Here is a 17,220-nt window from a genome sequence, read left to right as displayed (position 1 = left end):
AGAAGGGAAAAATAAATATAGGTTATCAGTTAATCTATATTTTGATTCCCAGAACTGAAGAGCATATTAAATTAGAGCCTGATAACTTCATCCAACACTCATCTTGAAGCTTCTGGAGTTGTGCATATCGATATCTATGTGTATTAATGAAAACTTTATTGTATAAAATATAAACGAATGTTTCTTCAAAAAAAAAATATATAAATGAATGATATGTCAACACGAAGAAAATTTATTCAACATACATAAATTTTAGAAAAGGGGTGGAAAATAAAGTATAAGAGTGATCATCGGCTAGAGGGCCTTATCTCTCGTCTTCCTCTTATCCGTTCATTCCACAAAAAAAAAACGGCTCCGATCGATTCCATTCAAAAATGTCTCCAAATTCGAGATTTTGATCATCCGGGCAGACAATCAAAGCTCTGATCGCCGTGCCCATTGCAGGCATTCCGCCAAATTCTTCGTTTTCTTCTTCTTCTCTTGGTTATGGAGGCCGCTGCTGCGAATTCCGCTTCTTTGGTGGCCACCAAGTCGCTGAATTTCCGCAGAGATCCATGCTCCAGACTCAAATTCAGCTCCAATTTCCTTGGCGGAAACCCTATCCAAAGATCAAAGAGAAGGGAGAATATCGCAACAGGGAAGCCGTCGCGTCGGATTCTACCTCCTGTAGCGGCGTCGTTGGGGGGTTTATTGGGTGGGCTTTTCAAGGGGACTGACACGGGGGAGGGCACGAGGAAGAAGTATGCGGATGTTGTGGCGTTGGTAAACAGATTGGAGCCGGAGATGAAACGCCTGTCGGATTCCGAGCTGAGGGAGAAGACGTCGATTTTGAAAGACCGGGCGCGAAATGGAGAGTCTCTAGATTCTCTTCTGCCGGTGATTATCTATTGTCTTCATCTTGCTGATCATCTTGGATGGGAGAGTTTTTTTTTTTATTGGGAACTTTAATTTTGTGATGAAGTAATATGACAGGATTTCTGAAGATTTCAGTTTGCTAGTCTGATTTTTGAATTTAGAAGCTGAATTTCGTAATTTTTTTTGGAATTTGTGTCACTGAGATACTCGAGTTTTTCTGTGTTTGAAATAGAGTAAGTCAGCTTGAAATGGCCGATTTGGAGGTTCGCTTTTCATCCTTGTTGCACGGGACGGCATGGCCTCTTTTATCTTAAAATTTTCTTGGTTGAAAGAATTTTTCTTTCAAACATTCGTGTTCTTGTTACTCTTACGGAACTTCGTTTTCAGGACATTTGCTGTTGTTACACTTTTAGGAATTGGTTATAACGGCTGTGTATAGATATGATCCTGTTTTTTTTTTTTTTTAAGCATGATCCTGTACATCTATATATTGCCTATTTATGATTAATATTCTGATAGAATTATTATTTCTTCCAAAATTTCGTGCTGGGATTACGTCTTCAGGAGGCATTTGCTGTTGTTAGGGAGGCATCAGCGAGAGTGCTGGGATTGCGTCCCTTTGATGTACAGCTCATTGGTATTTTCTTTTCTAGTATCCGTTTTCTGGAAAATTTTCTTTAATTCTTTTTGTGGTCCATATTTTTTTTTCCAAAAGCTGATTTGGAGACTTTAAGAATAAACGAAAAAGTCTTATTATATAGAAGAAAACAATAAGCGAAAACTCATGGATTGGTACTTATATCTTGAGTGAAGATCAAAGATATGTATGAATTTCAATGCGTTGCAAGCTCAAGCTCAAGTCATACTGTTGAAAATAACTGCGAAGGATTACGTAGGATCCATAGTCATGTTGTGAAATTATTTTTAGCTTATTTCAACATCAGTGTGCTGGCGTTTTGGGTTATTTCATTTGGAGAAAGAACCAAAAAGTGGCTATTTTTTGTTTTTTTAGTTCTAATTAATGAATGAATCATGCCTTCAGTTTTGCTTTTTGAAGGATGAACATAAGGGCGACCACCCGACAAACGGTAAACACGCGACATCCACATATAGACCCCAAGGGACCTACCACCTATCGTAAATAATCTTGCCGTCACTTAATCCTGAGTTCTTGATTCCCAAATGATTTGATGTAGTGTTTGTTAAAATACTGACTAATTTGTACTGAATAGTGATATTCAAGAATAACTCCTTGAATTATATCGCGATCAACAATTGTACCGTAACAACGAAAGAGTCTAGATCGGTACTATATCCAGATCCAATAGTTCAATAGAGTCAGTGATAAGATCCCAGGAGTTGTCCGATGAGGAGACAAAATAAAGATGCGATATTACTTGGAATAAACAACCCAGATATAGTTTCTGATGACAGAATAAGGGAAATGCAATGGAAATAGATATAGAACTCTGGACGACGTGAATCGCTCTGTCGGCCCTGACGGGAAAGAATCTTCCCCTCTCAATCTTTGCTTGCCACTTCCTTCCCCCTCCCGCGTCCGTCTGTTGTTTCTTTATTTGTAGGCGTCTATCACCTATTCGTCTTCTCTTGCGTTACCTGATGTGGGTCGAGTAACCTTCCTAATTCTCTTCTTCTTCCTTGACTCCTGGTCAATACAAGTGAGGCTCATATCAGTCATTCGGTAGATAGAGGATAAGAGATAACGAAGAACCAGATCCGGGAGTTACTGTGAAGTAGCGCCCTGATCGAGGTAGATAAGCTGAGGCCGGATCGGACTCCTCAGCTCCCGCTGAGAAGGATCTCCTCCTGATGTTCGACTAACATCAACTTATTTTGCGATGCCCAATGGAGAACCCCCCGACTGTTTATATAGCACTCCTGCTCTTTATTCAAAATCTCGCATGTGCACCTTAGTTTGCACGTGTGACTGAAGCTTGACGCCTCCTTTTGCATTGGTAAGTCTTCACCAAGGACTTATCATTACTTCCCTGGCTGAAGACCAATTGGTCCCCAATTGGAAAGGTAGGGAATTGATGTTGAACTGTGTTGACATCTTCCCATGTAGCTTCGAAATTTGGTAGGTTCTTCCATTTGACCAGCACTTGCATACCATCTCTGTTGAAGCAATAAGATAAGATGTATTCAGGGTAGACCTGCCATTCCAAAATTTCAGATAAGTTAGACGATACATCGAATGCAGATGTTTGATCACCAATAGCTTTTTTGAGTTGGGAAACATGAAAGACTGGGTGGAACCGGCAGGTCTTGGGAAGATCCAGCCTATACGCACCTGGTCGCAATTTCTGAAGAATTTTATGAGGTCCAAAATATTTTGGAGATAGTTTTACACAGGGTTTCTTAGCTAGGGATCTCATACAATGTGGCCTGATTTTCAAGTACACCAAATCATCTTCCATAAATTCCACATCACGTCTGTGTTTGTACGATTGATACTTCATATTTTGTTGTGCCGTTGACAAGTACAATTTGAGCGCAGTTAGGATGTGATCTCTCTCTTTCAGCATAGTATCTAGAGAGTCTAAGGGAGTAACTGGGCACCATATCTCAAAAGATGGAGGATCTCTTCCATACACAGCTTTAAAAGGTGTCATCCTGATAGATGAATGGAACAACATATTGTAACTATACTCAGCCCATGGTAAACATTTAACCCACTGTTTGGGTTGTTCTGACGAAAAACACCTTAACTAGCATTCAAGGTTTCTGTTTGTTACTTCAGTTAAGTAGCATTCAAGGTATCTGTTTGTTACTTCAGTCTGCCCGTCAGTTTCTGGATGGTAAGAAAAACTGAGACGTAATGCTGTGCCTGGGACTTTGTGTAATTCCTTCCAGAACCCACTGGTAAACACACTGCCTCCGTCTGGAACAATAGATTGGGGCACCCTATGTAATCTGACAATTTCTTTGATAAACACCATAGCAATGTGAAGAGCTGAAAATGGATGTTTCATCGGAATGAAGTGAGCATACTTGATAAGTCTATCTACTACGACTAAGATAGAGTTGAATCTCAACCAATTGGGTAGACCCTCAATAAAGTCAAGAGATATGTCTTCCCATATTTTATCCGGAATTGGTAAAGGTGTTATCCGGAATTGGTAAAGGTGTGAGCAAACCTGCTGGACTCAATGTGGACGATTTATGTGTCTGGCAAATGTGACATGAGGATACACAAGCTTTGATCTTCTTCTTCATACCTTGCCAATAAAATTGCTGAGTTACCCTTTTGTATGCCTTCAAAAAGACCCCGTGACCCCTCACCTTGGCATCATGTAATTTGTGCAACAACTCATCAATCGGAGAGGAAGTACTAGGAAGTACCAACTTTGTTTTATAAAAAAAGAGATTTTGGTGGAGAGAGTAACTAGGAAATTTACCATCATTGGCAAATACTGAACTCTTAATTTCAGAGAGTAACGGTCTTGAGAAATCTCCAATTCTATCTGATTTCTGTCCAACCAATGAGTCATGGTGATATTGTTAATCGACATATCTCCCATTGAATGAGATAAAGCATCTGCTACAGTAGTACTCTTGCCTGTTTTGTATTTGATTTCAAAGTTATATCCCAAAAGTTTGGAGACCCACTTGTGGTAAGGTTGTGGCACCCCTTGTTGATCATTAAGGAACTTAAGACACCCCTGATTGGTCAGAATAATTTTTTTTTGAAAAGTATATAGTGTTTCCATTTATTAACTGCCCATACAACCGCCATCGATTCTCTTTCATAAGTGGATTTTGTTTGAGCTCTAGCAGATAATGATTCGCTGAAATAAGCTATAGGATGAGAACCTTGTATCAATACTGCTCCTACCTCCAAAGCCGGATGCGTCTGTCTCCACCATAAAAGGCTTAAAAAAGTCTGGGAGACTTAGTATGGATGTAGTGGCCAGTGCCTCTTTTAATGATGAGAAGGCATAGTCGTATTCTGGAGTCCACTGAAACACATTCTTTTTGAGTAGCATTGTTAAAGGAAAAGCTTTACTGGAGTAATGACAAACAAATCTTCTGTAATAGTTTGTCAGTCCCAGAAATCCACGTAATTGGTTGACATTTGTAGTAGTTGGCCAGTTTTGGACAGCTTCGACTTTTTCAGCTTCAGCTGATACCCAGTGACCCAAATATTATATTCTATCCCTGTGGAAATCATATTTTTTTGAATTGACGCCCAACTGATTTTTCTGCATCAATTCCAGCACTAGTTTCAGATGTGCTTCGCATGTTCATCTAAGGATTTACTTTATACGATAATATCATCAAAAAGGACTAATACAAATTTCCTCAGATATGGCTTGAATATTGAGTTCATCAACCCTTGGAAAGTAGCTGGAGCTGTTGATAGACCAGAAGGCATAACTAAGAATTTATAGTGGCCCTGATGAGTTTTGAAAGCCATTTTGCCAATGTCGTCTTCAAACATTCTGATCTGGTAGTAGCTTGACTTTAGGTCTACTTTTGTAAAGATAGTGGTCCCATCTAACTTTTCCAATAATTCTTTCATTATGGGGATTGGGAGCCTATTGGGAACAGTAATTTTGTTTAAAGCTCTGATACCAAAAATGTTACTGAAGCTTGACGCCTCTTTTTGCATAGCTAAGTCTTCACTAAGGACTTTTCAGTGTTCGAACTTAACAACACCTTACATGTCGTAGTATCTTAGAAAATTGCTTAAATGTTCAAACTGCATGGCTGGTGGAAGTGAACGAAACATATTGCCAGTTAATCTCGAATTATTCCCTCACAAGTGATTTGATGAAGTTTTATTAATTTAAGAACACCTTATATTTCACTGTAACTTTGAAATAATTCATTGACTAAAATGTTGTGAACTAACTTATATTTTAAAACTTAAGTTTCATGATAAGCTTATGTTAATGTGGTTAAATATGTAGGGGGAATGGTTCTTCACAAGGGAGAAATTGCAGAGATGAAGACGGGTGAAGGAAAAACCCTAGTTGCTATTTTACCCGCCTATTTGAATGCACTGACTGGGAAGGGAGTTCACGTTGTAACTGTGAACGACTACCTCGCTCGTCGTGATTGTGAGTGGGTGGGTCAAGTCCCTCGTTTTCTCGGGTTGCAGGTTGGGTTGATTCAACGTATGTCTCATGATCTCTTGTATTTTTTTCTTCTCGTTTGTTTTATGTTTCCTCATCTGTTGTCTTTTTAAGATGTCAAAATGATAAGCCTGCATTTTACTCGCGATTTGGGATTCTATGTTTCGTAATTCTGTTATACGAGCCTCACACAAGAGATTGATTTATTGGTTTTACATCTTTGACTTTAAGGAAAACTACACATGTGAAGAAGTACATGTTAGATTTATAGGAAAACTATGTAAAAGATCTTAAATCTATGTTGTTTATGAAATAAGTGCTCATATGATATTTTGTCAAAAAGGTGCCATTATTTTGCCATCCTAATATTATTGTTATGGTTTTATCCAGTACTTTTTTACTAATTATCTTTTACTGTTACTGAGATGCTGATGTAATCTGAAGGCATTTGACTTGTCCGGATTTGAGTTGACTCATGGATTTGCTCGTTACGAACCCATCTTCAGGGAAGAAATATTATTTTGGTGACTGCTTCAAACCATTTATACTCTCTTACTGAATCAAGAAGTTAGACAAGTAAATGCATGACTGGATATAATTTCTTCTGTGCGAATTTAATTTGTCAATTCCAGTGGTTGTATTCACTGTTACCTTTTTTATTGGCAGAGAATATGTCAAGCGAACAACGAAGAGAAAACTACTTATGTGACATTACATATGTCACAAACAGTGAACTTGGTTTTGATTATCTGAGGGACAATTTAGCCACGGAAAGTAAAATTTTCCATCTTTACTTGAATATTTTCGCAGTTAATGTGTTTTTGGACTCAAGTGATTTAACATTTGTGGACACGTGCAGAGTCTAGATGAGCTAGTGTTGAGGGGATTCAATTACTGTGTCATCGATGAAGTCGACTCCATACTTATTGATGAGGCAAGAACACCGCTTATTATTTCTGGACCAGCAGAAAAACCAAGTGAACGTTACTACAAGGCATCAAAGATTGCCTCAGCATTTGAGAGAGATATTCATTATACTGTAAGATCATCGTTTTCTTAAAAAAATCTTACTTTTTCATACTTGTATTATCTTTTTGAAATTTATTTCTGGACCTTTGAGCTACAGGTCGATGAAAAGCAGAAGACGGTTCTACTGTCAGAGCAAGGATATCAGGATGCTGAAGAGATTTTGGAAGTCAAAGATCTGTATGATCCAAGAGAGCAATGGGCGTCATACATTTTGAATGCTATAAAGGCAAAGGAGCTCTTTCTCAGAGATGTAAATTATATCGTCCGTGGGAAGGAAGTCTTAATTGTGGATGAATTCACCGGGCGTGTTATGCAGGTAGTGGTTGCTTTGTGTCACTATTTATGGGATAACACAACTATTTTCCCTTTTCCGTACTTCTTAATCTATTGTTCCCCAATTCCAAACTGTCGTTTGTTTGGCCAGAGAGTTTGACTGACTACAATCTCGTGCCATGCACCATAATGATAGTTTATTCATCAATTGGTCATGATTTATTGCTAGAGCAGAAAAAATTAAGGGGGAGTTAATGAGATTGATATGTTATTGTAACTTTCCAATATTTTCTGAGGTGCGATGACACTGGCATATTTAGTTTCATGAATCTTAAACATGAGTAATACATGCATTTTTGGAATAATTGGCTTCTCCACACGATTATGGTTCTTATCCGTAATGGCCACTAAACCTTCGCCCTAAATGTAAGGTGGCATGCATCTATTTGTTTTTATCCTTTATTTTGACGCCTGATTTCAATATTCTTGAGTAGGACTATACCAAAAAGACCACATAATTATGTGGAAGCAGCATTTTTAGTGTCACCTTGTTAAGAAAACACATCCGTAAGATTCACGTTTCATATCCACCGTTCAAAGTTTAGTTTCGGAAGCATATGATTCTTGTTCCTATGCCTTCGTTATATTTTATTAGCTATTCGTAAAATATATTTATATATTTTTTCATATTCATCTGTTTTTTTTTTGCAGGGTAGAAGGTGGAGTGATGGGCTTCACCAAGCCGTTGAAGCAAAAGAGGGAGTAGAGATTCAGAATGAGACTATTACACTTGCCTCTATCAGTTATCAGAACTTCTTTCTGCAAGTAAGAATCATTATCATGCTTCATGTTACTTAGTTCTATGACTTGATGCTTTCGGCCTGTTTGCTTGGTACAGTTCCCCAAATTGTGTGGAATGACGGGTACAGCAGCTACTGAGAGTACAGAATTCGAGAGCATCTACAAGTTGAAAGTTACAGTTGTCCCCACGAATAAGCCCATGCTGAGGAAGGTAAGCGAGATTGCCCAACTATTTGAAGATTTCTAGGGAGGTAATTGTTGACGGTGAAGATATCACTGTTTGTGTAAAAATTGTTTTATTTTTTGTGTTTCTTCAACATTTATAGTTCTGTCACAAACTGGTCGATCAGACAATCTATCTTCCATCCACCCTCTTAAGGGCATTGTATTGATGAACGAAGTGCAATCATATCGTTCCGAATGGATCTTATTGATTAGATCATGATCAGGACTGACCAATCACTCAAATTATTTGATAAGGACTGTTTCAATAAAATTAAAGACCCTTAAATGTGACCCTCGTGCTTAGTAGAAAAACCTGATGAATGCAGTGATGGCAGGTATGTATAATATTTTTCATGCAGTTGATAGCAGTGATTAGCAGGTTGCATTATAGGGTTAAACTGTGGTGCATCTTCTGGTAAACTCCCCAGGGGAAGATATATTTTGGGGATTTGCATCAATGGATTTTGCCCAATTATCTTGAAATACTTACGATATGAGCCCTAATGACTAAATTTGAGAGATTTTTTTATCTACTTCTTTTCATTTCTATCATCAAGTTGGGACCTTTAAATCCTGTTGATGCTCTCCAATTGACCGTAGATTATCTTAAATTATTTTGACAGCTTGTTCGCATTGCAACATAGCTATTTATTCGCCCTGAACATTGTTTTTTCTCAGTATTTTGAAGTAAAAACTGATGATACCATTTTAAAGTGCCTTGCCTTTTCTTTGCAACTTCTCAGGATGAATCAGATGTCGTTTTTCGGTCAACAACAGGAAAATGGCGTGCGGTTGTGGTAGAAATAGCTAGGATGCACAAGATGGGTCGCCCTGTTCTCGTTGGCACAACCAGTGTTGAGCAGAGTGAATCTTTGTCAGAACAACTGAAAGAGGCTGACATCCCTCATGAGGTACTGTAATTTTTATCCTATATTGAAGATGCATCGTCATTCAGTCTTTCTTTTTTCTGATTATGAAATTCAAGTTCTTATTAAGATTTTTGTAAGTTCGTTAATCAACTGAAACCTTTTGAATGAAAGAGGGAAGATCACCCGATAGTGGAGATCAACCCAAAATCAATAATAACTATGAATGCGAAATACACAGCGAATTAAAATGTTCCTCTCCCCTCATCCCTGCCTCTGAAACCGATAGGAAATGATGTTATTCACATCATTTAGGATCTTTCCCTTAAACACCACCTCATTGGGTGCAGTCATATAGCCCATAATACGACAACGACTCTTCCCCAATCCCCACATCCCTTGCACACGCTTGCCCAGATCAAGTCCCAGCAGGCCTCATCAGAAGCCATGTTCACTCCTGTGAGCTTCTGCAGTCTCCGGATTGCCTGGGTGTTATGATGGCCTCTTAGCCATCTAGGGGCATTATCACCTTTCCCCTTCTGTCTTGCATTTCCCTTTAAATATGTACCCCTCCTTGTTGGAGGCAGGATATGAATTTACCAGTTAGTGTCTCCTCTTGGTAGCTACTCTCTCTCTCCATGATGTCCACTTTGTCGCGCCCCATTCCCTCGGGTGATGCCCACTCTGCTGTTCCTCCACCGCCCTATCGCCCTCGGCATGTCTATCCAGCCAGGGTCACCTCTTTCCCCACTCATCTACCACAGGGTCACCTGTGGGGATTGTATCACTGAGAAAATGAATGCTCAAAGAAGAGGTGAGGACAATCTTCCGTGCTGTATCTGCACAGAGGACAAACTACCAATGAATCTGGGAACATATGCTTCCGGAAGACTCTGGTCATAATTCTTCTCCTTATCAGTAGCCATCCAAATATCTTCACTTTTAAGGGTATCTTTTACTTCCAAAGGAATTGACAGGTACTGACAGTAGGTTTCTCTTCCATTGGGCCTTCTCAAATCTTCTTGTATGCATGCGGAACCAAAAATTCGGTGCCTTTCCAACCCCATCCCTCCCAGGTCTTTTTGAGGGCTGTAGGTGTAGTGATGACCGCTGCATGCTTACCAAATTTTCCACGTGCTGGTCTGAAAGGACGCCCTTCAAGATTGGGTTCTATGTATCATCCCAGCATTCACTAAACGTTGCATGGGGGTTCGTTGTCGGCTGGAAGAACCATGGGAACTCCTCCTGTATCGTGCCTCGAGTGGACCAGTCATTCATCCATCCAATATTCTTATAGGAAATTGTTCCCTGTTCTGGCTTCAACAAACCTCTGGACGTGGGCAAAAATATTGTGCATGCCTTATCAGAATGGAGATACACCTACACATGAGGTGGGCTGCCGCTCCAAGTTCATCTCTGTACCATAAGTGTCACACTCAACCTACATGGCCATATCCCTGTCTGGCCCCATAATCCTGCCGACCCATTTTGCAAGCAGTGCCTTATCCATGTCATTCAGGTGTAACATGCCCAGCCCCCCTTGCTCCACTGGCCAGAAAACCACCTCCTTGGAAATCCTAGTGGAACCTCTGTCGTTCCCTGCCTCAGTTCCTTTTTGGAAGAATTTCCTCATCATGGTCTCTAAGTGCCTTCTGATTCATTGCGGCAGCTTAAATACCGATAAATAGAATAACTGAATGGACAAGAGCACTGTTCACCTGACTACAACCGGCCACCTATCGACAGCACCCGGCTCTGCCAGCTCCTGAGCCTCCTCTCCACCTTCTCAATCAGTGACTTCCAACCTATATTCGATAGTCTGCCCCTCGTCAGTGGTAATCCCAAGCAACGCATGGATAACGCATCAATCAAAGGGGGCATAGAATTAAGATTTCTTACAAGTAATGGGAACAAGCATTGAAGATGAATAGGTACTAGTCATTTTTACAGTCAAATGTAAAGTATTTCCGTAGTTATCTTGAGGTGACCTTTGCTTCTTTCTCTCGGCTATGGTTACTTCTAGAGATGTGTAATCTGATAAGTATGGTTACGCATCAAAAAAGGTTCATAGACAGATGATGAATTCGACGAAACGGAATTCAATCTTTCATAAGTCATCCATCCTGACCTCCTATTAGAAATTCCACAAAACCCCTTTACTGGTTCCCATTCCCTCATGGAACTCAGTGGTCTGTTCCCCCATCTGTTCCATCCAACCCTTGGATAACAGAATGAAACTTCAAGTCCTGTAATGGATGAATGAATGGAAAACCTGTTCAGTCAGATTTTCTGTCTCAATCTGCTAAGCGTGAATCTGGAAATACAATTGATTAAAATAATCAAATGGTGATTTGTTGCTTTTAAAATCCATGTTATATTAATCATCCTTTCTTTGTAGTTATCTCGGGAAGAGTAATTTTCTTGTTAACGTTCCTGTAGTTGGAATTGACATTGCCACAAAGTGGCCGAGGATGGTTCTTTTAATGAGATGTCGGCTCATTTGTTTACCTTTTTTTGAAGGTTTTAAATGCAAAACCAGAGAACGTTGAGAGGGAAGCTGAGATTGTGGCGCAGAGTGGCCGTCTTGGTGCTGTGACTATTGCCACAAACATGGCGGGACGGGGAACAGACATAATCTTAGGAGGTAATGCGGAGTTTATGGCAAGGCTAAAGCTGCGAGAGATGCTCATGCCTAGGTACTTTTGTATGACTTCTTTTTTATAAAACATTTATGTTATATTTTCCTGCGATGATCATGCCATGAACAAAAAAAATATCTTTGACATTAATGGTTGGTGTTCCCCCCAGAATTATTCAAGAATAAAATTTATAAAAAAGAAAGAAGTGTAGAAACATGGCATCTTCTATTATATTATGATTTCTACCATAGTTTAGGTTTGTATGGAGGTAGAGAGAAAAGGGGAGCTGATTACAGGGGGACAGGGATTGACTGGAGGCGAGCCACTTGGAGATGCGGTGGAGTGTTGATGACCGTGAAGGAGGTATTTTCATAGGATGAGACGAGTGAAGATCCAGTGAGGTGTTTGCAGGAGACAGGGGTTTGCTGGGTTGTTGTAGAAAAGGACTTATAATGAGAGAGACCCGAGGAGGGGTTCAGCCAAGCTTGGCTCTTCATTCTTGATTTCCCTCATAAAAGAAGGGCTAGCTTATGTATAGAAAAGATGCGTATGAAAGAAAATGAACAGAACACCCTGATGGGCTACAGTACCAGAGAACGCATTGATGTGTAGGATCATGACAGATTAGAACTTAAAAGCTTTCTCCACAATTTGGTTTAAATGCTTAATTCTAATATATAGAACAAACGTTTTTGTGGACATGAGTTCCGCTCTTTTAACAAGAAGTTTAATGTGCAGAGTCGTCAAGCCAGTGGAAGGGACATTTGTATCTGTAAAGAAGCTCCCGCCTAGAAAGTCCTGGAAGGTGATGCATAAAAAGGTTTAATTTATTGTGGAATTTTAATTTGATAAAAATGATCTGGGCTGCAGGTGAATGAAGATCTCTTTCCTTGCTCGCTTTCCAAGGAGAAGAATCTACTGGCAGAAGAAGCTGTCAATTTGGCTGTCCAAACATGGGGACAAAGATCCCTAACAGAGATTGAAGCAGAGGAGAGACTTTCATACTCTTGTGAGAAGGTAAATTCTAAACAAGTTTCCTCAGTTCTTTAACTTTATAACCATTTTACTCATGGTTATAAACCAATATCCATTTTACTCATTTTCTCCCTCACATCTTTGCTGGATTTTCTGCATTCCGATGCACATTAGCTTTGCTACATATTTTATTATTTCTAAAAAAAATTAAAATATTTTCCAGGAACTCAATTCGTAAGTTTGACTATTGCAATAACTGAAAGTCCAGGGGCCTACCGGGGATCCAGTCATTACTAAATTGAGGGAGGCTTTTCTGAAGATTGTGGAAGAATATAAGGTTTACACAGAAGAAGAAAAGAAGAAGGTTTTTGGCCATCTACCTTCTCCATGTTTTGGAACTCATTTTGGTTTATAATTACTCATTTTAAAAAATTCAGGTTATTGCATCTGGCGGTCTTCATGTTGTGGGATCGGAAAGGCATGAATCTCGAAGGATTGATAATCAGGTGGGAAAACATATTGTGTTGGAATGAGTAAAACATATTCTTGTAATGATTTTATCTTTTTACAGTTTGAATATTTTTGGTGCTTCTAAAAATCTGGATTGTGCTTCATTTTCATTCTCTTATTCATTCTCTGCAGCTGAGAGGTCGCAGTGGCCGGCAAGGTGACCCAGGTAGCTCTCGCTTCTTCCTCAGCCTTGAAGATAACCTCTTCCGGATCTTTGGCGGTGACCGCATTCAGGTTGTTCCTGGAAAAAAAATGCTTTTCCTTCTGCATTGAATTATTATAGGTCTAAGGTATATGTCCGACGGAATTCTTAGAATAAATCTTGGAAGGGGAGAGAGAATGATAGGAAGAAAGAACTTCTTGTCTGCCTCTTTAGGGGAGGCCTACGTGCGTTTGAAGGGAAACTACCCTTGAGAGAAAATGATGGAAATTGCCCTGACAGTAGTTGGGTATCCTAAGAGGAATCTTCTTTAATCCTAACTTGCATCATGAGTGCCATTTTCAGGGCCTGATGAAAGCATTTCGGGTTGAAGATCTTCCCATCGAATCCCAGATGCTCACAAAGTCTCTAGATGAAGCCCAGAGAAAAGTGGAAAATTATTTCTTCGACATCCGAAAACAACTTTTTGAGTACGATGAAGTGCTCAACAGCCAACGGGACAGGATCTATGCAGAGAGAAGGCAAGCCCTTCAAGCTGATAATCTCCAGGCTCTCATCCTGGAGTATGCTGAGTTGACTATGGATGATATCTTAGAGGTACCTGCGTTCTACAAATTCATATTACGAACTAATGCTCACAGATAACATTCCTTGATGTTGACATAAATTTTGTAAGGCAAATATCGGTACTGATGTTCCAAGGGAAAGCTGGGATCTTGAAAAGCTGATTTCAAAGCTGCTGCAGTATGTTTGTCCTATCCTCTCTTTTTCCTTCTTCTATTGCTCCCTTAGAAACAGCATTTGATTTTGTATTATATTCTTGTTCTCAGATATTGCTATCTGCTGGGCGATTTAACCCCGGACCTGCTGCGAAGTAAATGTTCCACTTATGAGGAATTGGGAGAGTACCTTCGACAGCGGGGGCGGGAAGCATACTTGGAAAAGATTGTAAGTACATGTTTGATTGGGTTTTTTTGCCGATCATTTCTTTCAAATTTGGTTCCAAGTATAGGAGTCTAATTTCTTCGTGGACTTTTCTTAAATTGGTTGTGAGTAGAATTGGCAGATGATGGTGAGTTCTTCATCTTCATCAGTTCCCAAATCTTATCGTCGTCACCCATGGTTGGGCTTCAACGAACAATGATGTCTATTTGTCATCAGATATTGGATGATAATGCTGATACGAATGGCAATTTATCGTCCACCAAAGGGTGATAATGGTGAGGATATGATGGTGATGACAATAATGATTAGTTATTGTCTTTATTAATGACAAACCTTATGCGAGTGATCACATTTAAACATTTAATGTTTCTCTCATGTCTTTTCTTCTCACCATTTTCTGTTTGTTTAGCCTTTTACTCTCTTCAATGTTGCCTATGAATTATTCTGGGAATCTTCCTTTTCTTTTGTTTAGGAAATTGTGGAGAAAGAGGCACCAGGATTAATGAAGGAGGCGGAGAAATTTTTGGTTCTGAGCAACATCGATAGGCTGTGGAAGGAACATTTGCAAGCTATCAAATTTGTCCAACAAGCTGTCAGTTTGAGGGGATATGCGCAGAGAGATCCCCTCATCGAATACAAACTTGAAGGATATAATTTATTTCTGGAAATGATGGCCCAGATCAGGAGAAATGTGATATATTCAATCTACCAGGTTTGTCTTTGAACCATGAAGAGCTCTACAAATTTTTTTAAAAACTGCCATGATTTTTCGTACAACTAGAAAAAATAGAGAAGCATGGAATAATTTACTGATGGCTGTGCTTCTTCAGTTCAAACCGGTGATGGTGCAGAACAAACCACAACCACAGGGAGACAAATCAAGACGCAAGTCAAAGAACAGAGAGAGTAACAGTGACACAAGTGAGGTGGAGCCAGCTCAGGCTTCTTCGTAGTTGATATTCTTGTTTTATGACATATTCTGAATATCGAAAATATGGTATGATCAACCCTTACTGTATGGCTGCCATTTCAATGTGATTTTTTAAATCAAATTATTTTTGGCATCAAGAGGAAAGCTCTTTTGATTCCAAAATTTCCAAGGAAATGAACACAAACGACTGGCAAGATAGACAATTTGTAGAAATAAAGAGAAGGAAAATGAGTCAACTGTCGGTGTAGTTTTTCTCAAATTAGATGGCCTGAAAGCTGACATGCACCGATTCTTCTCCAAGAAATATCAAAGGAAGAAAATAAGGCACATGTGACCCGACTCGTGCGGATCTGTTATAAATATGAGAAAGAAGTGGGAAACTAGGGGGAGGGAAATCAACTGCCAGTTTCGGTGAGAGGGCTGGGGGAGCAGGAGCGTGCCTGCCAACCAGAGGAAGGAGCTTCAGGAGATCTCCATCGGCGATCTACTCCTTCGAGTGTTTCTTCTTTCTATCTCATCTTGTCCTATTTTTTACTTGAGACAATTCTACGGGATTGGATCGTTCTAATATTGATGACATTGGATCAATTCTTGATATCCATTTGTGGGATCTATGTCAAAAGTCTTTTCCAGTTTTGGACGATTGAAATGTTCACTGATTTTCTGTGATCTTGCCTCTGTCAAAGAAAAAAATGGAAAAGTGCAGATAACTTCAGTTCATGTCTGAAACATTTTTAAAGTTTGTCAGATTTATTTATAAATAAACTGGTTTAATCTTACCCACCTCTTTGATAAAAATACGAAGAAAAATCCCTGTTTCTAAAAATACTTGTTTCTAAAACTGGTTTAATCTCACGTCTGAAACAATTTTTAAGTTTGTCAGCCCATGAAATGTTTCTAAAACCACCGCTGGAAAATTGCGCACAGAACAGAAAAACCGTAATTAAAATAGACTGGATCAAACTGATTATCTGGTAATTATGGCTTTTCATAATTGATAAGCCAAAAATAGGGGTAAAATTATGCGGTTTTTAGCCCTTGTCGTTGTAAATTTTAGCTTATACAATAAAATTTATAAAACCTCACTTAAGATGCACATGATGGGTGAAGGTATCGTCCAAGGGAGGCTAGTAAGGAGTTCAATTCGATGATTTTCTATAATTAAGACCACTTAATCTTTAATGAGGAGCACTTTAACCTAATTGGAAAAAATATTGAGAAAGGGAGGTAGAGTAGATGAGAAGAGTAGAAGAATTTAGGGGACTCTAAGTTGAATTAGTTGACCCAAAGAAGAGGATCAAGGAATTCACTTTAGAGGGAATTAAGAAGGTTTTTACTTGGTTTGTTTGTTTTGCAGATTAGCAAAGTCAGAACTGATTACAACACTATTTGATAAAGATAAAAGAAACTAAAGTTTTAATGCCCTAGAATTCAAAGTTAAATTTTTTTAGAGTTTTTTTTTCTTTGGGAGTGCAGTTGAATGCCTAGTTAAATCCCTCAATTTTTCCTCTCAATCCTAATCAGGGCTTCTACATGCCGCTCAAGCCAAGCGATTTAGAAGTTCAGATCAGAATCAAGAAGAAGAAACAAGAAATTGAACTAATTTCATTCAAAATGCAACAAAATTCAAATACAATGAAGGGAAATGTACCAAACAAGTTGATCCAGGTTGGGACTCCTCTCTGTCTTGCAGCTGTGATAGAGAACCATCAAGAATGACCCCTCCCTCTCGAAATTCGGCTTTTATACCTAGGTAAAATGGAATAAATTACTATTTTACCCCTAATTAGTAATTAAATTTTATCTATCAATTCAGGCTTGATCTCAATAATCCAACCGTACAGATAGAAAGAGGGGATCAAAACGAGCAAATCCATAAAAAAATCATTTCAAACGGACTTCTGGATCAAAA

The 17,220-nt window shown here is 39.1% G+C and overlaps 1 protein-coding gene across 1 annotated transcript; it reads left to right on the top strand.

Annotated features, from left to right (window-relative positions):
- Positions 1-301: 301 nt before the first annotated feature.
- Positions 302-15,452, top strand: AGY1 (Albino or Glassy Yellow 1). Its single transcript, XM_078588286.1, has 20 exons — positions 302-876; positions 1,420-1,492; positions 5,790-5,996; positions 6,621-6,724; positions 6,814-6,993; positions 7,081-7,299; positions 7,968-8,081; positions 8,155-8,268; positions 9,026-9,193; positions 11,669-11,844; positions 12,526-12,592; positions 12,658-12,804; positions 13,031-13,126; positions 13,200-13,268; positions 13,405-13,506; positions 13,778-14,029; positions 14,109-14,176; positions 14,263-14,380; positions 14,850-15,089; positions 15,208-15,452. Exons 1-20 carry the CDS (start codon positions 487-489, stop codon positions 15,328-15,330), a joined length of 3,027 nt encoding a protein of 1,008 aa, XP_078444412.1. The 5' UTR covers positions 302-486; the 3' UTR covers positions 15,331-15,452.
- Positions 15,453-17,220: the final 1,768 nt, after the last annotated feature.

This window comes from Wolffia australiana, chromosome 1, assembly GCF_029677425.1.
Source record: "Wolffia australiana isolate 7733 chromosome 1, ASM2967742v1".
NCBI lineage: Eukaryota > Viridiplantae > Streptophyta > Magnoliopsida > Alismatales > Araceae > Wolffia > Wolffia australiana.
Note: the sequence above shows the minus strand (reverse complement) of the source record. Positions and strands in the feature narration are given on the sequence as shown.